Consider the following 26,064-nt stretch of genomic DNA (forward strand, 5'->3'; position numbering starts at 1 on the left):
GATGAATCATTTAAAAGCTCTGAGGCGTGAACAGTAGTATGTATTGGGGAAATAATACGGTAACTGTTAAGAATGACAAACTCAGAATACTGCCTGTGCCAGACTTACATACCGGCGGTGTCTCAGTGTTTTCATCAGTCTTTCTGTTCATCTCAGGTGTTCTGTTTTAGCCAGCTGTGTGGCAATAATGTTTGTTTTTGTCAAGTGAAGACCAAATAACTATTTGTATCTTTATGTTAAATATTAAATTGTTTCTTTATATATCTGAGGGATGAAACTAAACATCTGAATTTCTGGTTCTGTAAAAAAAAAAAGGTTTTCCTCTTCTGCTCCGATGTTACCATAATTCTAATAAATGTAAACTTAAAAAAACATTTTTGAATACGTTGTGCTTTGGCTAATCTATAGCTTATCTCCAACGGGTCAAACAGTCACCAAAAATCGTCTATCAGCAGATTTTCTTTGAAAAAGGCCCCACGAATGAATGTGAATATAATCATTTATTTATACTCCAGTCCAAGAAATGTACACATATGTTCTCTCAAGGTATAAAATTTGTCTTAAATAAGCAATTGTTCTGTTTCATATGCATGGAAAAAAAAATCTCATTATTTGATTAAAAACCCCTGAAGACTGACGATAAAAAATCAGACATTACAAACAGCCAAAAATCATCAAGAGTACAATAAGAGTTAGTAAAGTTAGCAAAGGCCGACCAGCAGTCTGCAACCTGACTTTGGGTATTGAAGAGGGTGTTGCTCTTAAGTATTTATCTTTTTTAACTCCTTTATATTAGAAGAAAGGAAGAAAAAATACAAATGTCTTCTCATATTATATTAGACGGGGGAAAAAAATCTAATATCTGAGATGGAAAAGTGAGACAAAGATAAGCGCTTGTTTTAAGAAGTTTGTACAACACTGAGAGGGGTTAAAGGGCTTGGGTTGCTCCGAGGCGCTCCTGTGTTGCACTGGTTTGTAGTTGTTGCTGGTGGTGTTGTCATTGCTGATGCCATTATTGCTGTGGTTGTTGCTGCTGCTGCTGCTACTCTGGAAAATCCATTTAGTGTCCAGATGCTGGTGGATAGTCCAGTGTGGATCTTCTGTAATCCTGAACATGCTTTCCTTTTATACAGGAAGCTTGATGCGGCGCAGATCCTGAGGTTTTTTTTCAGGGTTTCTGGAAGGTTCTGTCTTTTTGGTTTGTTGTCTGGATGAAGATGGAAAAACCTGAGGGCTGGTGAACGGAGGGACTCTGTAAGAGAGAGAGAGAGAGAGACAGAGAGAGGTACTGTCACTATTAATAGTTTACTTTAAAGGACCCCTGTGTATTATGCAACATTTACTTTTTCACATAATACTTTTTTCTACGTTAATATGTGTTCCCGGTGTGTCTAGAGACTCCCAAAATGTAATAAAATACAACCCTCTCTTTTTTTCTCCACCTCCACCTTTCTGTATTCAAAAACCCCACGGTCAGGTTTCTTTTCCCCATATGACGTCATAATGGGAGAAGCCACGCCCCCTCAATACCAACCTAACTCAGCACTACCTCGACCTGTGATAAGCCACACCCCCAGATAAATACCCCTAATTCTAACTGGCAGTTAGATCTAAACCAGCAGTGAGATTCAGGGCCAATCAGACTGGGGTTTTTCGGAAGGCGGGGCTTAAAGAGACATGCTCTAAACGTGTTCTAGAGAGTGGCTAACAAGAAGAGAGATTCAGCAATGGCACTGTGACAAATATAAAGTTGTTCTTTTTTTGGACACAATGAAACTGCTTCTAGTAGAAACCCAAATTTAAATGTTGTCCCTGAAAATTTGCAAAATATGTGACCTTTAATGTTCAGTCACAGACTTTGTGTTGATATGAGGACCTTCTTTCTCCACTGATGGAGTTCTTCTACTAACAGATACAGTGTGTGAATATAAATTGTATCTCCCTACAGAGACGTCTGAACACAACTCTGCCTCCTACCAGCCTTCTTATAATAGACCCTAATTGACTTGTTAAGCTTGTCTTAATAAATCCCACTTCATAGAAAAACACTCTACAGAGCAAACCCTTAACAATAAACATCAGATTCTGTTAAAAAATAAATAAAAAATAAATACAATTAATGTGGAGAGCCTCCATACTAATCATTAGCGTCCATTAACCCCTTACACCCCCCCCCCCCCCCACACACACACACACACACACTAATGAGCTGGGCGTGGCTAACGTAAGGACCGCAGCTTTTTTGCCTGCACAGAAAACACATTAATCATGCATCAAACACCAGAGTGAAGTGTTTACACGCAGCAGAGCAGAGCTGATAGCAAACATTGGCATTAGCACCCCCTCCTCCTGCTGATCCCCCCTGCCCTCTTCTCAGCATGATCTGACTCCAATGTTTACAACATCAACAAGTGTTGAATCTACAGCATAAACAAGTATGGTTTACTGCAAACTCAGATAATATGAAGCAGTCTTTGCATTCGCACTGTGTCATGTTGGACCCCATTTCTTTTCAGTTTGAATACTTCATTGAATACTGTTTTTTAAAGAGATGCAAATTTACAGAAAAATATTGTTATACAGAAAATAATGGTTTTAATGTTGGCAATGGACTGGCAAAGTGTCGCCCTATTCACCTGAAATGAATTAAATGGATAATTGCACATGTCAATCCCTCATGGGTTTTAATCCCTCAAATTACCATTTTCCACCGTTAGCCGCTTGTTCACCATTTGAGTCTTCCATTGTGCCATTTCTATGTCTGCCTATGATCCTCCACATTTGTTGCCATTTTGGGTCCTTCACTGTGTTATTTTGAATCCCTCCTTTTTTTCCCTCTTTTCTTTACTTTCCTTGTGCCATTTTTGTCCCCCTTTCTCCCATTAAGAACCCCATTTTACTGTTTGGATCCCCCCGTGTGCGCATACTGAAACCCTCCTTCATTCAAATGTACAATCCCTGGTTGCCCCCATTTGAAATCCCACCATATGTACACTCCCTTTCCATTCCATTTCAAGTCATCATTTCGTATTTTTGACTTCTCTTAATTTCAATGTTGAGGGTACTTCATTGTGCTATTTGAACACCTCTACTTCACAGTTAGATTTGGAATAGCCATGTTGAATCATACATCATAACCTCCTGTCCCAAATGCAACCATTTAAATCCCTACTTGTTACCATTCTCAATCCTTCATTAGGCAATTTAAAATGCCTCTGTATTTCCATTTTGAATAGCTCATTGTGTTTTTTACAGAATCATTTTTAATCCCTCATTGTGCCATTGTGAAAGCCCTCAGTCGAGCATTAGCACAATGCAGGTGTTGCTTAAACGTTCCAAACAGACTTCGGGATTAACTGTTTTTTTTTTTTTTTCTATATTTTAGTATTCTATTGTTTTACTGTATTAATGTGTCTCTGTATCTAAACGGTTGCTTCCTTCACCGTTACAGTATATTTTCATGTGTCTGATAATCCTGCGCTCTTAATTACTCTATAATAATTAGAAAAATCCTGATAATCTCCTGCTTAATCAAGGCAATTCAGCTGATTGACAGCACACACACACACACACACGCTCGGCAGTTATCAGCCTTATGTGAATGACTTTGAAGGAGATAAATCTCAGTGTCTCAACATCGACTAATTACAAGCAGCTGAAAAATGCTGCAGGAGTCTGAATCAGCTCCTCTGGAAATTACAAGATACACAGCTAATAATCACACACACACACACACACACACACACACACACACACACACACACACACACACACACACACAAGGATGTTTGTGTGTCTGTATCAAATTGTCATGGTCTTTTCTCAGTCAGCAGTGTGAATCTTTAGTCTCGATCAGATAGAAGCCTGTCTGCACATTTAAAGCAACATTGCAACATTTAGAGAGATTCTCTTTTTGCCTCGTCTTCCCCAGAGTCACATGAGAAAATGGAAATGTCTTCTCTCTGTGTGAATTATACTGAACACCTAAACAAAGGAGTGGCCGAGATTTGAGGACTGATCCCTTTAAGTCTCCTTTTACACTTGTATTGTGCCACAAAGTAATGTTACAGGGGACACTAATTGGCAAACCCATAACTGATAAGTAAGTGACATTGTTATTCAGCTAAATCGTTCCCTCAAGCAGGGGGATTCTAACCAAGCTGCGTTTTGTTTTGAAAATTTATATTTGAGTTCAAATAAATGATGCATTAATTTAAATTCATGTACAGACATTCTAGCAGCTCGTGCCGACATTTCTTTGCTAGTTTTTTTTTCTCAATACACACAGTGCCATTTTGGCACAAATCATTTTGAAATGTTAAGTACAGTATATTTTGCTGAACTGAGTGATGCGGTATCTCAAAGCTGTGGCACTGTTATTACTGAAGACTGGCTCTACTATTGATTTTAACAATGGTTCTCATCTTCTTGTTTTACCTCTGTATGCAGAAGCAGCAGCAGTGTACACTGCCACCTGCTGAACAACATTTAAAAACAAGAGCTAAACATAGGGAGTCACGAGAGAGAGAGAGAGAGAGAGAGAGAGAGAGAGCGCAGGGGAAACCAACTCTTAAAACCAACATAAATAAATTAGCAGGAAACAGCAACAAGAGTCACGGCAGCACAAAACAAAGTGAACAGTCTGAGATTTCTGCAAAGATTTAAAATGGCTAGAAAGCAGCCCAGAGGAGCCACACACACATACGGAGCGACACACACACACACACACACACACACACACACACACACACACACACACACACACACAGGTTGGCCACTGCCCTCTCTCTCTCTCCGGTCCAGCTATAAAAACACATTAGTAATCACTCCTCGGCTCTCAGCGGCTCTCTTCGCCCAAACGACTTCCATCCAGCCAATCTGCATAAATCTGCATTAATGGACGTTTTTCCCTCCGCAGAAAACAAATGTGCTTTTTAAAAATGCCTCCTTATCTTTGGGCTTTTAGAGGAAACATCAGAGACAGAGACACACACACACACACACACACACACACACACACACACACACACACACACACACACCACGTCCAACAGACAATACAAACACACAATTGCAGCTTGTAACAACAGCTATATCATGACGAATAAATCGCAACAGCAACACTTACAAAAGAAATAGAATACAAGTGTTGGACAAACACTTCTTAACAGTAGTGGGAGCTAGAGAAAATATCACAATGTATTTTAAGGACCACACCAGTGGGTTTTTCAGTGTGTATTATGATTTGAAAAAACCTTCACAGCAGAGCCGCTTTTACAATTTCTTCAGAAGTATTCATGCCGATACAGTACATTATGTTGCATCAGATGTCTTTGAGGCACATCATGCTCCCTATAACCTGTGAAAGTGAGACTATGTAATAGCAATCTTAAGTTAAATTCTTAAGCAATAAAAACACACTCTTGATCACTTCAACTCCCTCTGTGGTATTCCTGCTACAGCCTTAGTTGCTCTGGTGTGACTTATAGCTTATGGTGGATAATGTTAGCAAAGTAATTCTGTATAACCAACACTACTAAGTCTGTTTGCTGTTAATATATCTGTTCTTTACTTTCGAACTATATTGTTAACTCTAAAGCAGTCATTTACACTGAGGGGCTTATCAGGAAAACCTGCATAGACATGCTTTTAGTCCAAACCTGCCAAAGAGAACCTTATTCATAACCGGATCCCATTACATTATTACATTTCATTTAGATAACACTTTTATCCAAAGCGACTTTCCAATAAGTGCATTCAACCATGAGGGTACAAGCACGGAAGAGCAAGAATCAAGTAAGTATATTAGCTTCAAATAAGCCCAACTGCAAATTGCCACGTGTAAGTGCATTCTTTTTTGAACCATCATCATCATCTTCTTAGCTTTCTTATTTGCAGTTGGAAGAGATGTATTATTAGCCTGGGTTTGGAAGATGTGTAGGCTTTCAGCTGTCCTGATGTCAATTGGAAGCTCGTTCCACCATTTTGGCCTGGACAGCAAACTCAGTCTGGATTTTGGTGAGTGACTTGGGGTCCCGCGAAGTAGTAAAAGGGGCAGCAAGCAGATTGGCCAAATTCAGTGTGGAGTGGACACGCTTGCCTTGCCATGCCTTGGATGTAAGCTGGGCCTGATCCGTTTGCAGCACGGTACCATAGTACTAGTTTCTTGAAGCATATGCGGGCAGCTACTAGTAACCAATGAAGCTCCACTAGTAACTGCTATGGTCCCATTCGCTGACTAAAATGCAATGATCTGTGTTAAAACTTAATGAATTACTTATCCTGAAAGCTGCCCGTTCATACAGTTGATGATTATTTTATGACCATCTGGACATTAGTAGTGTGAGAGAACTTAGGTCGAAGGCCTGTCAAGCTGCAGCATTCTGGATGAGCTGCAAAGGACAAATGGCACTTGCACGCAGACCAGCCTGGAGTAAGTTGCAGTAGTATAGGCTCACCTAGGCTGGCCTAACCCTAACCCTAACAATAACTGACATAAGCTTGGACCAGAACCTGAGCTGCTTTCTGGGTTAGAAGGGGGAGTTTCCTCCTGTTGTTGATAAGGATGTATCTACAAGATCCGGTTGTTGGAGCAATGTTAGCAGTGAGGGAGATTTGGTCTTCCATTGTCACACCTAGGTTCCCTACAGCCTGGGTTGGGACTACCGAAGAGTTTTCAATGGTTATAGTACTACCAAAAGCAGATGGGTCTTGTAAAGTGGTGTGCGGACATCCAATGAGAAATGTTAGTCAGAAAGGCAGAGATTTGTGTTGCTACCTGTGTTTCAGATTGGGGAAAAGGGAAGAATTGGTTGGGAGTCATCTGCATAGACGTGATAGTAAATACCATGTGAGTGAATATCAAAACCAAGAGAGTTGGCGTACAGAGAAAAAACAGGAGGGGACCCAGGATTGAACCTTGAGGGACCCCATTAGTGAGTGGTAAATGTTCTGACGTAGATCCTCTCCAAGTTAACCAGTATGTGCGGTCTTTGAGGTAGGACGTTCAGAGCTGCCTACAGTTCTAATGTGTTCAGAGACTCAAAGAGGTCAAGGGGGTGTGCTCAGTGACGGCTGTTTTACCTAGTTTGAAAAACCATCGTACCGTCAATTAAAATTTTCAATTCTCTGTAATCAGAGGATCAGTTCTGCCAGGATAAATAAATCAGTCCGCCCAACTGTGTGAGAAGACACACGCTTGCTGGATGGGAATTACCAGGATCGTTTTGGCTTGATAGGGTCATCATGGCCAAGGTTATTTAAGGCCCATTCCAAGATGGATTTCAAGTAGTGCAGAGAGACAGAGGTGAAATGGGGCAGAGAGGGGAGTGACATGCAGAGAACGACCGCAGGTGGGAATCGAACCCGGGTCTGCTGCTTGGCCCGGCCCGGGGGGGGGGGACGCCCTACCAACTGAGCTAAGGGCGCCCCCGGATGTGTGAACTTCTGAAAGTAAATGTTTTTTTTTATTTGCTTTTGTTTACAGGCTCTGCAGAGTGAAATATAACCAAGAACCAGACAAACTGTAATACAACACCCACACACACACACACACACACACACACACACACAAATATAAACACGTATTACATTAACCATTAACACACTCCAACAACAAGGCCACAGCCCATCAATCAAGCACACAACGCACACGCGCACACACACACACACACACAAACAAACACACACACAGAGTCTGCTGCATGGCTGAGTTTCAATCAGATGCCAAAATCTCATCAGCATTCACAACAAGTTTCACACGCACACGCACACACACACACACACACACCCGCACACACTCTCTCTGACGGGGTATCTGACAGAACAGATTGGTTCTACTTCTGAATCGTTCAAGACATTCAAAGCTGCGATCCGTAACTTTCCCCAGGTTTAGGCTGCAGCATGAATATTAAGTCAGTGAGATCATGTCGCTAGGCTACTTTAGTACTTTACTTTTGTATATCCTCCCACTGTGGGGCTGATAAAGGATCATCTTACCTCTATATCTTCTTATATTAGTAGTTCTGTACCTCAGTACTTCATTAGTTTACTGGCTTACTCATTCATTGGTGCATCAGCAGCTTATGTGCTTACTGATTAAATAGATATGTACTGTAATACACCAATAGTTAACCAGCTTCCTAACTCATTAACTATGTACTTTAGTACTTCAGTAGTCTACTCCGGTACTACTTAGTTCTGTAATGTATAGTTTTACATTAGTTAACTAGTAGTAGTAGCATGAGTAGTTGTTGTTGTGAAAATGTCAGTGAATGGCTGTAAACATGAAGGGCACAATATAATTCCTGAAGTGACCTCCTTTCAGACAATATAAGCTGTAAAGTAACTATGTCCATACTGTATACTTGAGTATTGCAGGAGGCTGCTGTGTGTTGTATTGTCAGTTGTGCTTTTAGTGACTGTTTGAAACATTGTTTTATGATGGTGATATCCAATATTACCATTCTTTTTAAACCATCTCTTTGAAAAAATGTTCGTCCTCTTTGCTTTTTTTTTTTTGGCTGACTTCATCACGCTTGCCTGAGAAAAAGATTGTGTTACTGTGACACCTAATGTTCTGTTAGCCATTATCTCTCACAAGCTCTCTGCAGTTTTGTACAGGAGGATTCTTACATTCTTATTAACCTTGCTCGACACCAGAGACGTACAACTAAGAAATGAACTGCAGTAGAACCAAAAGACAGAAAGTCAAGAAACTGTTATATTTCTAACCAACGGCGTGATGATACTGCAGCAGTGCTTTAATCTGTGCTACTTATTAAAGATACATCTCCCCCCAACGCCCCCCCATGAGGCTCAGTCCTCGCAGCAGACCCAAGTTGGAATCTGGCCTGGGTCGTTCTCTGCACGTCATTCCCCTCTCTACCCCATTTGTCCCCTGGGGGTCCCCTCCAAATCTGTCTTATGAAGAAAAAATGACCAAAAATAATCGTAAAAAAATACAAGCACAATTATTACTAACACAAAATGGAAGCTGGTCCGTCTTCAGGCCATCTTCGTCTTCGTCTTCCCCTCCAGCAGCTCCCGGGTGTTCTCAGCGGCCCGCGCCAAGCCGTCCGCCATCAAAGCCTCCTCAAGACTCCGCCTGGCCTGGTACACTTTCATCTCCTGCTCCCTGCACGCACGCACACACAAACGCACACACACAAACACACATGGATGAGTCGTATTCCAAACTCCACTGCTTGACTATTTGTTCAAACATTTTTGATTACTTGAATTAAAACATTATTATTATATAATGCAAAATAATTGGCACAATTAAAAACAAGAAAAAGTAATAAAACCCCCACGGAGCAAGCTTGTACCTGAGGGCTGTTCCATAAAGCAAGTTTACCAAATCAGCCAGGCTTATCTTGGTTAGTCTGGCTAATTTTTCAGGTAATTCGGTTCCATAAAAACACAAACCCTGCATTCCAATGCAGATACTTTCTGCTAGTATGGTAGAAAAAAGATTAAGGATGTCCCAATTATTGTGGTCAGATTTAGTATGCATAAAAATACCCAGATGTTTACTACATCCGGCTGAGATTATTAGTGTTGAAAACAGCCTGCTATTTGGGCGATGCAATGAATATACAGTAAAAGCAAGATCAAGGCGCAATACAGTATTATGATGAAATAAATAAGTAAAAGTATTTCCCAAATATATGCCTACTGCTTGCTAACTAGATTTTTTTTTTGGTCAGATTTAGTATTTAGAATTGAAAAAAGAGAGTATGCAATTTGGAACTCAGGGAAAGTTTGAAGGAATGCTGGGAAAAACTCCACCCACACTGGTACTTTGTGCCATGGGGCCTCTACGGAAAGTCAAATCTCCTAACCTTTGAACCTCCTTTACTTAATCTTCGTCATCGGGTCAAGGAGAGATGAAAAGGTGCTTCCTTTCGAACATAGGAAAAGACAGCACTGTTTAAAATTAATTCGACTCGTTCTTGTCATATTGATTTCAGTCAGGTTGTCGCCAACATAGTGAGAATCACTTAGATCGGACTTGGCCAACGAGAATATTTTAGGCCAATTGAATCCCTATTCACTAGTGAAAAAAGAGGCCACACTTACGTATGCTGATGTTGAAATTAACTGCCCTCAGTATTCTTTATTAAATGTGAAGTTGGCATTTTATTTTCTTACGGTGGAAATTCTGGGCTATGAAAATAGCCCAACTATTATGATGTTAGTCTTTTATGATCTCTTTATTATCTTTAGGGCCTCTCCATAATGTGTTTTGTTTGAGCCGAGTTAAATCTTCCTCTCTTCTCTTCTCCTCCCCTCTGTTTTACCGCATCTCTCATTTGTATTTGTGTATAGTCTGCAAACTCTGTCGGTGACCTGTTGCTTTAAATACTGCCGCCGTAAAGGATTATTGGATAAAAATATCTCCTTTCCTTTCTTTACGGTTGGTCAGGAGAAACCTATGCTAAAGGAGGGTTAAAGGATGCATCGAGGCACCTTTCCTTAGCATTTTTGCAATTCAAACTGTCATGGTCTGTCTGTGTCTTGTTTTGGTGGTTTCCCTGTGTTTCCTGTTTTATTTTGGTATGTCTGTCTTGTTTCTCCCCATGTCCTGTCAAGTTTCCCTCCTGTGTCATTACTGGCCCCACCCTAATGTGTTCCACCTGTTCCTCGTTGCCTACCCTGTCTTGTGTATATATTAGGGCTGACACTTTTTATTCGAAGTTCGAATGCGGGGTGAAAAGTTCGAATTTGAATTGTATTTCTCCATTCGAACTGTGTGCTGCAGTCTCATAAGCATTTAAAGTAGTTTCCCCTGTGACCCAGCAGAGGGTGCTTTCTTACTGTTCTATCAGTTTGACCTGTTGTAACTCCTCTTGACCCATCAGTAGACAAAGCTAATGTTAATCATGATGTTAATCTGTTGCTTTGCGACCAAAATGGATCATATTGAGCATTGTTGTCTACAGTGTGGATGGTGACCATAGATAGTATATAAAATGATGGTGACGTTACGAATAGGCTGTCGCACTTTTCAAAGACGTGAATTTGCAGCTTCCCCGCTAGCTTAGCTGCTAGCTTAGCCGAGCGGAGCTGCGCAGCGCCCAGTGTACAGGTATATGTCCATGGAACTAAAGCCCTGTGTGAGTTAGATTCTCTGCCCGAGACGGAGCCGGGTAGGGCTTCCGGTTTTGTAATGTGATAAGAGACAACACTGCGCGAACAGCGTATCTCCTATGGCAGCACCACTTTCAAGCGCCCTGATCATCATTACTTCTGTGCTGTTATGGGGCGCCTTTAGCTCAGTTGGTAAGGCGTCCCCTCCATGGGCCTCAGTCAGCAGCGGACCCGGGTTCGATTCCAGCCCGCGGTCGTTCTCTGCATGTCACTCCCCTCTCTGCCCCATTTCAACTCTGTCTCTACACTATCAATAAAGCATAAAAATGCCAAAAAATATCTAATAAAAAATAAAAACTTCTGTGCTGTTATGACGGAGGGTGTGTTGCACCACTCATTAATTTTTCATCTGCACAGATATCTGTCATTCAAACAACGCCAAAAATTAGGGTTTAAAATCAGGCTCGGCCAAAAAAAAAATACAGTTAAAAAAAACGGGCCAGGCTCAGACAGAACACTCGGGGGATATATTCGAATTAATTAGGGACATTCGAAATTCGTTCGAATTTCATTTTTGGAAAAAGTGACAGCCCTAGTATACACTCACCGGTCACTTTATTTGGTACAGCGGTTTATTTTCTTGTTAACACATATAACTAATCAGCCAATCACATGTCAGCAACTCAATGCATTTAGGCATGTAAACCTGGACGGGACAATTTACTGAAGTTAAAACCGAGCAACAGAATGGGGAAGAAAGGGCTGCAATTTTCATTTTATTTGCTTCTTTTATTCGCTTTTAAATGTTTTATGTGTTTTATGTATTCTAATCTTGCCCCTGTAAAGCACTTTGAGTGGCCTTGTGTCTGAATTGTGCTATATAAATAAACTTGCCTTGCCTTGCCTTGCCTTTAAGTGACTTTGAACATGGCAATGTTGAAGGTGCCAGGAGGACTGGTACGAGTATTTCAGAAACTGCTGATCTACTGGGATTTTCACTCTAAACCATCTTTAGGGTTTACAGAGAATGGTCCGAAAAAGAAAAAATATCCAGTGAGCGCCATTTGTGTGGACGTAAAATGCCTTTTTGAAGTCAGAGGTCAGTGGAGGATGGGCATACTGGTTCGAGATGATAGAAAGGCAACAGCAACTCAAATAACCAGTTGTTACAACCAGGGTATGAAGAATACCATCTCTGAACGCAAAACACGACCAACCTTGAAGCAGATGGGCTACAGCAACAGAAGACCCCACCGGGTGCCACTCCTGTCAGCTAAAAACAGGAAAATTAGGCTACAATTCTCACAGGATCACCAATATTGGACAATAGAAGATTGAAAAATCATGAGTGGTCTGAGGAGTCTGGATTTCAGTTGCGACATTCAGATGGCAGGTTCATAATGTGGCGTAAACAACATGAAAGTATGGATCCATCCTGCCGTGCACCATCAACCATGCCATGTTCAAAGTCACCTAAACCCCCTTTCTTCCCCATTCTAATGCTCAATTTGACTTCAGTACATTGACTTGACCTAGCCTGGTGCTACCAGACCATCGTACTTCATTTCATTTGTACAGAAGGTCTGGAACTGCTGTAATTGGCAAACGTTCACTCACTTGGAGGCGGGTGTCTGTTGAAGTTTTAAACTATTGGATCTGCTCAGTGCCACTCTGGATTAGCCAACCAATCGCATAATGTTTGGTCATGCCGTACGTCATGAGCCGGCTTCTGAAATTGCTGCCATGTGATTGGCTGATTAGCTTTTTGTTTTTATAAGCCATTGAACAGGTGAACCTAATAAAGTGGCCGGTGAATGTATATAGTCCTTGTGTTTCTTTGTTCCTGGTCTTTTGTGGTTGTTGGTGAGTCTCGTCCTGTGTTCACTTTAGTTCCTGTGTTTTTTGCCTTTGAAATGTTGCATTTTTGGAGCGAATAAATGACCCTGTCTGCATTTGGGTCCTACTTGCCTGCCTGCCCACCAGCTAACCGTAACACAAACTACCTTTTCTCCAAGTGCTTCCCTGTCATCTCGTTAGGAAAGGAAATTTCCTATGCAAAAAGGAGAATCCGTAGAGGCCCCTGCTGAATCAATGTGATCCATGTTGAACTGATAGGGCTGCTGAAGAGCAGTGTGCACATGCAATGAGCTAAAGTTGGTGAACCTGGTTCACCTTAGTGTGACTGTGTGAGCTTCAGTTGACCTTTATGGTACCGCTTTAGCCTCAACTGATTTGTTAGGTTCAGTAGAGTCAGATGTTTGACTTTAAGCCTGGCTTTCTTCAGCTTCCTCTATGGAACAGCCCTCTGATCCTCCCCCATGCAACAAGGGTTGAACACACACACCACAGACATCATCAAACAGGCCAGTAGTGCCTGTGTTGAAAATGACAGCGTGGACGAGTGGTTGTGCGTCATTGTGAATCAGTTGTATCCAACAGAACCAAACTAGAACCCTTAAAAGGTGTAGTGTGTAAAGGTTATTAGTGTTTTTCAGAATTAAAATATGCCTTTTTGTATAGGAGCAGGGTGCGTAGCCATGTCGCACCGCCATGCTGGAGCACAGAACAGACACACTTGATACATGACATTGTGGAAAGACTTGAGGCAGTGGTGGAGGAAGCCATCTTGAGTAACTAGGTTCTTGTCCTTGAAGGCCACCGTAGCTTCTGTAAATTATACCAAAGGGAGGGGTAGACCGGGAGCGCCTATATTTGACACTGTATCTTTAAGGCCCTGTGATTACAATGAATGGGACATCTTAATATTGTCAGCATAAAATTATATTTTATACAATAGTGTGCTTTGTAACAGTTTGTGTTTGCCTTTTTCCTGTTTCAAGATGACAATGTCCCTCTGACCGTGCACAAAAGCCAGCCTCATACAGAAATGGTTTCCACCAGTTTAGTGTATGCGGGAGCACCTGTCTGCACAAAGCCCTGACTTCAACCCTATCCAACACCTCCGGGATTAAGCCGCAACGCTGACTGTGAGCCAGGTCTTATCACCCAACATCAGTGTTGGACCCCCACTAATGCTCTCCTGTCTGAATGGTGTTAAATCCCCTGCTGCCAGCTTTCCACAAATCTTTTTTGGAACGCTTGAAACCAGACAAGTGGAGGGTGACTTTGTTGAAATGCAGGCACTGTGGGGGGACAAAACAAACTGTGCTTATTTTGTGTTGTTCTGTTAACTAGAAAGTCTGTTGAGTTTTACTTTCAGAAGAACATATACAGTAGTACAGTTTGTCCAGACGGTTGTATTTTCGCTCTGGATCAAAATGCTACTCCCACTCACTTGTCCCAAGGCGTCAGCTCTAATTGGTGAGAAATTAAAAAGGAAATAAAGCAGTGAGATGCTGAGGCTGCTGTCAGGGAGGTTGTGGTGAACTCAACATCAGAAGCTCTTGCAAAAGTACAAGTGTCTGTTTGTTCCTCTTTTGCTGTCACAGTCACTGAGCACATGTCTGCTGGTTTTATGTCAAAACCCACTAAAGACATGAAGAAAGTCAGAGAAGACATCCACAGTGTGTAGCGGCGGGGGGGGGGGGGGGGGTGTCGGCCTACCCCTCCCTGCCCTTATTGTTTGGAGTGCTTAAGTGCCCTTTTTAAATCTTTATTTGCAGTGTATTCATCCCAATTTGGGGGCTTGGGTCATACAAGGGGCATTTGAATCCCTTTTTTCTTCTCCTATAGGGGCACCATAGTAGCACGAGACCCCCACTTTATTCTTTTCATTGGGCGCCCTGAATGGACACTTCCACGCTAGGTCACATCAGAGAGAGAGAGAGAGAGAGAGAGAGAGAGAGAGAGAGAGAGAGAGAGAGAGAGAGAGAGAGAGAGAGAGAGAGAGAGAGAGAGAGAGAGAGAGTGTGTGTGTGTTTGTTTGTGCCACATAATTCAGCCTCAACTAATATTCAGCCCAATATCTTGGGGTGGGGGGGGGGGGCTGTCAGCATGAACACAGGGCTTCCTGACCCCATTTGAGCCCCACCTATTTTTTCATTTATTTTGACCCTTGGAGAATCTGTGCACGCCACTGTGTAGGGCCATGCTCTAAAACACTTATTTTAATGTGAAACAAGGGAAAAATACAGTGACCAATAACATATGTGTAGTGAAAAAAGGTGATAATACATAATAATAAATGGTTGGTAAAACTAAATGGAATACAATAACCAGACTCATAAAAGAGAAAAGTCCGAGAGGGGCGAGGAGGTGAGGAGAGATTGCTGCAGAGGTGGAGAACACAGGGAGAGAGGAGGAGAAAGGAATGAAAAGCCATTTAGGATGACAAGCACATTCTACTGGAGGGAAGAGAGGGGGAGAATTGGAAATTAATGGAGGAGAGAGATAAGAAGAGGAGAGGAGAGGAGGGAGGAAGGCTGGAGGGGGGAATGGAGAGAGAGATAAAGATGGAGATGGAAAAAACAAAAGGAGAAGCACCGGCATGCATCACTGGAAGGATGGAACAATGGGGAGGAGAGGAGGGTATAAAAGGTAATATGGAAGGAAACATTTAAAGCAAAGGGGACAGGTATGGAAGAAAGGAAATGAGGGGGAAGGTATGGATGAGATGAAAGCATAAAGGAGGAGGAAATGATATAATATGGTGGTGGGTAAGGAACAAAGGGATGACTGAAGACATTCAGGACAGAGTAAAGAAGGAGAGGGGGAGATACTTACCCTCTATGTGCATTAAAGTGCAGTCAGCGATTCTGGAGAGTGCCTGTAGTCAAGATTACTTTTTTGACCAAATCAGTGAATATCTCCAAAATTCCAGTGTTAATACACAGCCTAGGCTCTGTAAAATGAGTATGTTGCTAGCTACGATGGGCCCCCTTTGATAACATACCTTTAATTTACTTACCAGTTTACAGAGCCCAGGCTGTGTTTTAACTCTGGATTATTATTTTGTTTAGGGCGCACACAAAGTAGGGACAGGTGGCGTATCATGAGGAGATAATCACTGATTTGAACCAAAAATGATTTTGACGACAAGTGTTCTCCAGAATCACTCACTCCACCTTTAAAAGGAAGAAAAGAAGGAAATGCAAAAGGAAGAGAGAATCTATCCTATGGTAAAAAAAAACAACATTGGATGTGTAGTGTGTATTTTGTATTTGTAAATTGTGTGGGCTAACTTGTTGCGGTGCTATTTGGGGATTTGGACGGGGAAAAACCAGGCCTGTGACCCTGTATGCATACAGACATACATCTATGTATGCTAATAATGTGCAATGGTGCGTCAATAAATACAGCTATTTATGCAAATGAATGTGCAATAATACCTGCGTGCGCGCACAAACACACACACGCACACACACACACTGTGCCTGCATAACTTGTGCAATAGGGCGATTTGCAATTACACTAGCAATTTAATACCATAGTACTTTAGCACTTAACACCACATTTGCATGCTCCCTCAATTTATGGTTTGTCCTGAGCAACATTTATTATTCTACTCTTTTACTGTTATTTTTCGGTGATTGATTGTGTTTTTGATATGTTTTAACTTGTATATTTGACACCAACCTGACAAAAGGACTAAGGATGTAAATTAACCACTGGGTATATACTTGCATACGCATGCACTGTCCCTATTTTAACATTTGAATAGATCTAAAACCTGAAGTAAGGAAAAGGAATGTTATTTGACGACGAGAAGGATTGAAAGATGGGATGAAGCCAGTGAAATAGAGAGGGAAAAGAAAAAGAGTAAAGAAGAGAGAGAGAATGAAATAAAAAAGGAAGAACAGGGAGGAGGTAGTGATGTATTCCAGTGACTCTGCTGTAATGGCTTTGACCAGCTGTTCTCCGCTTAGTTTCCTAGTTGTCACACACAGGCACACACACACACAGGCACAGGCGCACACACACACACACACACACACACACACACACACACACACACACACACACACACACACACACACACATTTAGTCAGTCAGCATGTCTCCACAGTGCCCCCTGTTGTCACGTTGTAGTAACTATGAATGAATGTGAAAAATCTAAATTCTGAGTAAGACAGTGACTTATTTTTAATCATCATGTGTGTGAGAGCAGAGACTCCTCGTGGTGCCTTCTAGAACCCCACGCCATCTGAGAACTCTGACATTAGAGAAAAGGATGCTGTGAATGTGTTCTTTATTGTATTAATGAGTTGGCCAATTTTGAAATGTCAAATGTTAAAGAGTTTTTGAATGCCATAAATACAATTAGCATCACACAACTGAAATCAAACGAGCCATAGTCGGAAAAGCAACATTTGAAAAATATCTTAAAACTTGCAATAACTGACGGCCACTTGAGTGCCGCCCCTGGAATTGGGAAGGTCTATTGCGCATCGCCAGACCCTACATCGTTTTAGATGTGGGTCTGGATTTTCGGGCTAGCTAAATGCTGCGCTATGTTCCCCGGGCTAGTTTCTGCCTGTTGTATACCTGCTGTGTGTTGCTGGGTAAAGGAGTGTTCTATGGGTTGTAAGAGCTATTTTATCTGAAATCAGTTGTATCTGGAAGACAGTGACCCAAGCAATGAGACTGAACCAAACACTACAGATTGTAGGCTGGGGAGAAAAACAAAAACAAAATAATGAGCTGAAACAAGGCTAAATGATCGACAGAGGTAAGGGGAAACAGTCAGGCCGAGCAAGCCTTACCCATTAAGCAATACAAACAGTTGCTTTTGGCCTTTGGGCACTGGGGGGGGGGCGCTCCATTTTTAATGAACCCGAGACAATAACAAAATAAAAATGGAACTTCCTAAGCTCAGACTATGACCAAACAAGCGCTCCCAGGATTCCGTGGTAAAAGAAAACACAGTTGAACTCAATGAAGAAACAAAACAAGAGGGAAAGTCAGCTCAAAATGGGAGAAATATCTTCACAAGCTATTCTTGGTCAGTTTGCAGCGCTGACAGTGACATCAAATACATTTGGAGATGGCTTTAAGGATGTGCCCTAGTTGATTTCGTATTGCAGCAGCCATACCGTGTGTTTGGTCCTTATGTGCTGAATGGTGGGTGTTCAGACCAGTTTAGGATGTACTGTTTCACTACAAATGATTAGATTGACAAGTCTGAACATGCTAGTTTGTGGAGACCCTTGCTATCTGCCTATACCTAAAGTTGTAATTGCTTTGGATAAAAGGCGTTAGCTATATTCAATGTAATGTAATATGGGCTTTAACTCATATTTACAATACACAAATTGGTTAAATGTCATGTGAAATGGCAACATGTGTCAATGGGCGGGTGGGGCACCCATAACCAAATGTTGCTTAACGGGCCCCCGAAAGTCCGGGAGCTGGCCCTGCAGTCAGGAGATAACTTCTGTGAGCGATGCCTTTCACAAACATTCACATAACAATGACTAGTATATGATCATAGAAATGTAAAGTCATTGTGAATTTGAAAAACAAAACAGTAACGCTTACAATCGGATCATTAACCTTTGATTAAAAACAAACACAACTTATTTTGACCATAAAAGAGTATTGATCTGTAGTTTTATCTATTATTATTGTTTTTTCCTTTACGCCCATCAGACCACTAGGTGAAATCAATGGGCCTAGAAAGGGAATCATTCTAAAAGCTAATTGGAATTATGTAAGTCAATGTGATCCGTTGCTTGCTTGTCCTTTTAACGGCTGTTGCATGAGTAACAAGTGGTTGAGAAGAAGAGCTGGATGTTTGTGTAAATGATGATCATGTTAGCTTAACACTCACTGATTGGGCAGCTCTCTCCTGTCACTCAACAACACAACCTGGATGTTATTTTGATATGGTGTCAATGTCCCCCCCCCTCCCCCGCTCCTCTTTAATGCTTCATTAGTCTTCACCTCTCATCATCTGTCTCCTCCTCTCTGCCTTTCTCTATCCCTCCACCTTCTCACTCTTACTACCAAGCATGCATCGCTCACCTGCACTCATCTCTTCTTTCTCAGGCTAGAGATGCTCGATTCACCCAAAACCAAACTTTCAAACTGAACATTACAACAATAGAACATAACGGTCACATATTGTGCACATTTTTTCATGCCCAAAATTGTAATTTGAGTTTCTACTAGAAACTGTTTTCATGGTGTCCCAAAAAAAAATTATATTTATCCCAGTGCCATTGCTGAAACTCCTCTTTACAGCCTCGGTCTGAAACGCTCCATTTTAGAGCCTGTTTCAGTCTGCTCTGATTGGGCCTGAATGTAACTGCCGGTTTATATCTGCGGGTGTGGCTGTGTGGCTTATCCCCTCATGACATCCTAATAGGAGAGAAATCTGACTGGGGTTTGAACACAGGTTTTCAAAAAGGTGGAGGTGAGGAAAAAGACATAGGGTTGTGTTTTTTCCAAGCCCCAACCTCAGCGATTTTTACCAGCATCCAATAAGGAAGTGACCACAACTGTAGTAACCGGAAGTGCCACTAGGGGGGTGGTGCCAAGACCGAGCAGTTTTTCTTTGACTCCCTTGTTAGACAGGCCGTTTTCAAAGTCTTATTAAACCTATTTACAGCCTGGGCCACAAAACCATGTTAGTCTGTATGTTTAGGTCATATCTCCATGACAACACTGAGGGGGGTGAATTTTTTCGGACCATGCTAGTTTTTAGTTTATCGGAGGTTAAAATGTATTGGCGCGATCTCTTGAGTGACAGCTCTCCGCCCGTTGTCCCTCACTTTGCCTCGGAGGTATATGTCAGCTATCTCCCTCCCCCCTCACAAAATGGCGACGCGCACAAACCAGGATTATTGGATGCCGTGTGAATAACTGAGGTCAGCCCGGATGCAACATCCATATTATTTACTATCTATGGTTTTTTCTCATACTTTGGGAGTCTCTAGACACTCCGGGGACCCATATTAATTGAAAACCCATAAAGAAGTGCATTTTAAACACATGTATCATCGAACTACAAAAAGTAGCTCCTTACAGTGTTTTGAATACCAGTCTGTGCCTCTTTCTGCACAGAAACACATTGGCCATATCCTGTTACAACTGTGTGTGGTACCTGTGTGTAACTTCATTTGACTTAAAGCAACGCTAATGCAAAGAAGCTATAACTTCCTTGCAATACACTGTTCAGCATCTTTGGGATCGGTTGGCCATGGAGGGCAGAACATGTGTTGGCCATGTTGAGTTATTGTAAGCATTGGAGGCATTGCTCAGCCTTACCGACTGGGTGACTGGCCAATTGTAGTGGCAGGATTAATTTAACAGGATTGCCATTGTTGCGGTGAACATCATGCCTCTGAGGTGAACACAGTCACAAAATCAAAGTGGAACTAAAAGCCTTGGAGCGTGTTGTTCATTGGCCTGTTATGTAGAGTAGAGTAAGTGATAAAGCCATTCAACTGGTACCTGCCCTATAAAACGGGGAGCAGTGACTCTTTCTGTTCTGTTTTGTTGTATGCATGAAGCAACTGCTGTTTAAGCTTATAGGATAATGGTGCAGCGTGCATATTTTGTGACGCTTGTTTGAGTCCTCAAATGAAAAGGAGACAATAGAACTTCGCTAAACTGGGGCCGCAAGAAGGCAATTACAGGATATTGCTAAAGGCTAAAACATAGCGTAACAGCAGGCACAAGTAGAGAAAAGACGTAAAGTCAGCGAACTGACTGACTGCCAGTGACACTGGAAAGTGTAGCTAAAGTGTTTTAACATTACCTATCATTAGCCACCATATGCTACCGGCTATCACAGGCCAATTGAGGCTCTGGCAGGAAAAGCCCTTTGAGTGTGTTGAGCTGAATAAGGGTGTGTTTTTATTGCTCATGAAATCAACTGTTGTCTTTGTGAGGTTTAAAGGTAAAAGGGGCTATGAGCTCCAAAGGCAAATAAACTCTTTAATTTTACTGTAATACATTGTACAGCAGTCAATAACAAGTAGATAGTTTACATGCAGTATAGTATACTGTACAATGTGGGATATATAATGGTTGTTTATCTTGTCATCAACATCGCACCTTGAACTTGACTCTTTTGCTTATTATTGCGAGTTGTTCTCACTGGTTGGCTCAGTCGATGTGGCGTAACATCTGCTGTGCAGTGGATTGTGGGTCAGAACAGCCAAAAAATCTTGCTGGTTTGCAAAAGATGACCGGCATACGTTTTATTTTGGCATACTGCATTTGACATCTTGTAATGGGACTTCCAAAATATTTAGTGTGATATAGACCCATAGTTGTGTGAAAACCCCTGTTCTAGCCGGTTGTAACTCATTCTCAAAGCTCAAGGCTGTTCTCAAGTTTTACATGCTAAAGCTCCCCCTGCTGGTTGGAGTAGTAAAGTTACACTCATTTTAACCTGTTCAAAAAAGTGCCATTACTAGTGGAAACACAAATAACAAACTGTCCCAAAATGCTCACATTAGCGTGCTAGTTTGTTAGCATGACTTCAGCCCTGAGGTCAGGAGCAGAAACACATGTTCTTTTAGGTTCATGTTGATCGTAGTCAGAAAGTGCAAGTCACTACTTGCTGAATTCAGTGTTGGGACAGTCAGTGTTTAAACAAGTCAAGTGGACACAGGGTTACCCCCAGAGAATTCCAAGTTGAGTCTTTATAATACCTTTTTAATGCCACATGAAATTAAATGTAATGCCAACGTCAGGTCATACTGATGTAATGGAAATCCTGACGCATTTTAAGGGACTTTTTTCATAAAGAGCATTTATTATAAAGTCACATTAATGTACTCACATTGATATACAGGAACAGTGTATATTCTTTATACGAAAATCAAAAGTGCTTATTTGCCACATAGAGACCCCTCTCCAAGAACTTAAAAGGGCAATCCAAAAATGTAAGACCTGTGTAGTGAGGAAGTTCAATCCTTTTCAAGGCCTTATTTTGAGAATAGTGAATTCAATGATTTAAAAAAAAAAAAGCCTGTGGGGCGCCCGTAGCTCAGTGGGTAGGGCATCCCCCCCTTCGGGCCAAGGCCTCGCAGCAGACCCGGGTTCGAATCCCGCCCGGGTCCATCCTCTGCATATCCTCTCCTCTTTGCCCCATTTCAACTCTGTCTCTCCAATCTGTCTAATAAAGCAAAAATGCCCAAAAAACTAAAAAAAAAAAAGCTGACACCCTGTGGAAACTGTCCACTATGGGAGATAAAACAAATGTCTGTGTCTGTGTCTGTCCTACCGGATGTGTTCGTCGGTGACGGTGAAGGCCTTGCAGAGTGGCTGGGACGTGTTGAGCCAGATGGCGGGGTTCTTCTCTGCAGCCACAGACGTCTGGCCTGTGATTGGACCGGAGCTCATGTGCAGAGCGCTGGCTATGGCCGTCAACAGACAGTCATCGCTGGAGTCTGGGCCCATATCTGATGATAATAAGAATAATGATAATATATTTAGTTTGAGAGAGAGAGAGACAGCATTAAATAATACACGCCATAGAATGGTGTGGGTTGACGTTGATGATGGACACTTACTCTGCAGTCCTTTGGGTAGGTCCATGGTCCTCAAGATTTCTTCTGTGACATCTGACGGCCGCAGTCCTTTCAACCTCCTCTCCCAAAACAGCTGCAGACAGACAGACAGACAGACAGACAGACAGACAGACAGACAGACAGGCAGACAGAGCTGAGTATCTACTGTGGACTGGACCAGCTGTGAATTTACAGTGCTGCTCGAAAGTATGTGAACCCCTTGAGCATTTTGGAATTTTATTTAGTTTAACCATTAATCATTAATTTTTATCAATACCAGTATTTTTTATTTGAAATAGCAGATGTTTGTGTATCAATTCAACATTTTTCTTTTCCAGAAATCAATTGTTAAAATAGATAAAACAAATTATTTGCCAACTTTTGTATGTGCAAAAGTTTGTGAACCCTGAGCTGCGTTGTTTAAATTGAGCAGGTAAACACAACCAGGTGGGCCAAATCGAGTGATGAAATAGACCAATGTAATGAGAGATTTTTAGGGAAGAAATTGGGTGGCACTAGATAAAACACGGATAAAACCAGGTCAGTTTAGGCGCACCAAACTGAACCCATACAGGTCAGACACCAAAAAGGGAAAGAAAATCTCAGAGGATCTTAAGAATAGAGTTGTGATGTTGCACATTTGTCCAGGGACAGCTATACATTGATTTAAAAAAAGTTTGAGCTGCATCGGCCCACCTTGAGGCAAATCTACAAATGGAGAGCTCTGCCTGGAAGTAGACTTCCTTCAAAAATATCCTCAAGCGCCACAAGAAAAGTGATTTTTCTGGTAAAGGCCAACTCAAACATTACATCTACATTTGCAGACCATTTGCCACCACCGTTCTTCACTTGGGAGAAGGTTCTCTTGGTGGTAGGCAGAGTTGCGGTTTACCCCCAACATGACAGTTTTGGTTATGACTAAACAGTTCAATTTTGGACTAATCTTTCCACAGAATAAGACTTAAGGTATCTCCAGGTGCTCTCTGGCAAAGTTGTGACAAGCAGTGTTGTTATTTTTTGAGAGCAGAGGCTTCTTCAGCAACCCTCCCATGAAAGCCATGTTGACTGAGTTTTCTTCTTATTGTGGAACCATGCACATCTGTCCCAGATGCTGCAAGAGAGGTCTGCAAATCACTAGATGTAATGTTTGGGTTGACTTTTAACTGAAAAATCACTTTACTTGTGGTGCTTGTGGATATTTTTGAAGGAAGTCCACTTCTAGGCAGATGTTCAGTCACTCTTAAAGCTCGTAGATGATTTGCCTCGTGCTCGTGGTGGATTGATGAAGCTCAAACATTTTCTAAATCAATTTATAGCTGTCCCCAGACAAATTTGAAACATCACAACTCTATTCATTCATGTGATCCTCTGAGATTTCCTTTACTCTTGGCTAACTGACCTGAATGGGTTCACTTTGGTGGGCCTAAACTGACCTGGTTTGATCTGTTTTATCTAATGCCATCCAATTACGTCCCTCAAGATCTCTCATTACATTGGTCCATTTCATCACTCAATTTGGCCCGCCTGATGATTTAAACAATGCAGCTCAGGGTTCACAAACTTTTGCACATACAAAAGTTGGCAAATAATTTGTTTTCTGTTTTAACAATTGATTTCCGGAAAAGAAAAATGTTGAATTGATAAACAAACAATCTGCTATTTCATATAAAAAATACTGGTATTGATAAAAATGAATTAATAATGGTTAAAATAAATAAAATTCCAAAAGGCTCAAGGGGTTCACATACTTTCAAGCAGCACTGTGTATGAGCTTGAGCATGCACTATACTGAATTTCCCATACAGTATGCATTCTACCATACAAACATACAATGTTTGTATGTTGGACAAAATGTAATTATAAATCTGCAATGGTCTTGGTTGTGGACTTCAAGGTGCAGTGTGTAATAAAGGTGTATTTTGCTGTCAAGTTTTAGTGTGTTAGATTAGATCCCATTTAAAATCCAAATCTGACAAACAACCCTTCTACACATACCACTGTTTTACACCACATAGCATTATTTAATGTCTTTGTGGCTAACAAAATTAAGAGTAAAGATGATAATATGAGATGGATCGTATGTTTCTCTCTAACGTCACTTTTTTACTATTTTCTGTAATATCTCTGTCAAAACCAGCTACCATTCCCTCTATATGACATTAGAACTGTGTGTGTGTGTGTGTGTGTGTGTGTGTGTGTGTGTGTGTGTGTGTGTGTGTGCGTGAGTGAGTGAGTGTCCCAGTGCAATTCCCATGATGCCTCAGCACCCTCTAGTGGCCACAGTCACCATGACAACCTGGTTCCCTCGTGGAAAAACATGACCTCTCCCTCATGGTGACACCAGAGTGTGTGTGTGTGCGTGTGCGTGTCTGTGTGTGTGTGCGTCTGTGTGTGTGCGTGTGTCAGCCTCACACCTGTCTGGGCTGCTCGCTCCCTCGCTGCAGGTCTGTCTTCACCTTGTTGCCGGGGTGATACGTAACCTTGGTGACGGGCTGTTTAAAGATGGACGCCGTCTGTCTGATTGGCAGAGCTGTGTTCAGGTCCGGCTTGCCTCCCTGGGTTAGACAGAGGCACAGTCTGTGTGTGGGTGACATGCTTTTCTTTTCTTCTTCCTAATTCCTTCCCCTTGTTCCTAATACCTTCCTTCCTTCCCTTCCTCCTACCCTTCTTTCCTTACTTCCTTCTTTCCTTCCTTTCCTTGCTCTTTCCTTCCTTCCTTCCATTGCTCTTTCCCTCTCTCCATTACTCCCTCCTTCCATCCTTCCTGGTCTGCTTTACCTTCCTAAACATGACACAGAGAGTAATAAAACAAACCTGAAGCATTGTTCTGTGTATGGGTGTGTGTGTGTATACCCAACCCTTGGTAGCGACCAACACTGTGAGGACATTATCTAAGCAAGGACATTTTGGCCGGTCCTCATAAAGTCATGGCTGGAATAGCACTCACTTGGTGGGTTTGCGTGTGTGTGTGTGTGTGTGTGTGTGTGTGTGTGTGTGTGTGTGTATATGTGTGGCACGCAACAACAGGAAGTGTGTGTGTGTGTGTGTGTGTGTGTGTGTTATTTCTGCCTTGCTGAAGGATGTTAATGTAGGTGGGTCAACATATCAAACATATCTTTACACTATTACTGCTCGGAAGGAGCTGATGTCGCAATGTGATTAGCTTAGTTTAGCATTACTGTAATGCTAAACTAAGCTAATCACCTAATACTGGAAACAGGAGGATACAGCTAGCCAAACTCTTTGTTTAATCTGCACACAACCTGAAATGCTAGCAAACACATTCTGTTAGTGTGTTCAGCAGGAATTATGTGTTGGAACTACATCACTGCAGTCGGCTGTTGTTCAACTACAGTAACAAAAAACATGTAACATGTTATCAACGAGCCTGAGAGGAGATGTAGATGTATTTTTAAATTTGAATACGGCCAGTTAGGGCTGCTTTGTCAATGCTAAGCTAGGCTGGCCACATCCTGAATGCGGCTTCTTACTTGGCGCACAGACATTTTCACAAAAGAGATTTTGACATGTGACAGTAGGAAAAACG

At 41.8% G+C, this 26,064-nt stretch overlaps 1 protein-coding gene across 1 annotated transcript in view; it reads right to left on the reverse strand.

Annotated features, from left to right (window-relative positions):
- Window positions 1–515: 515 nt before the first annotated feature.
- Window positions 516–26,064, reverse strand: part of mbd2 (methyl-CpG binding domain protein 2) — a 48,856-nt gene continuing 23,307 nt past the window's right edge. Inside the window, exons 3-7 of the mRNA XM_080046789.1 lie at window positions 24,932–25,072; window positions 22,521–22,611; window positions 22,232–22,409; window positions 8,984–9,136; window positions 516–1,252 (exon numbers count right to left, since the gene is read on the reverse strand). Of these exons, the coding sequence (XP_079902915.1) occupies window positions 9,007–9,136; window positions 22,232–22,409; window positions 22,521–22,611; window positions 24,932–25,072 (540 nt within the window). The 3' untranslated portion in view covers window positions 516–1,252; window positions 8,984–9,006. The remainder of the gene's footprint in view (window positions 1,253–8,983; window positions 9,137–22,231; window positions 22,410–22,520; window positions 22,612–24,931; window positions 25,073–26,064) is intronic.

The sequence above is a fragment of the Ammodytes marinus genome, assembly GCF_949987685.1.
Source record: "Ammodytes marinus genome assembly, chromosome: 18".
NCBI lineage: Eukaryota > Metazoa > Chordata > Actinopteri > Uranoscopiformes > Ammodytidae > Ammodytes > Ammodytes marinus.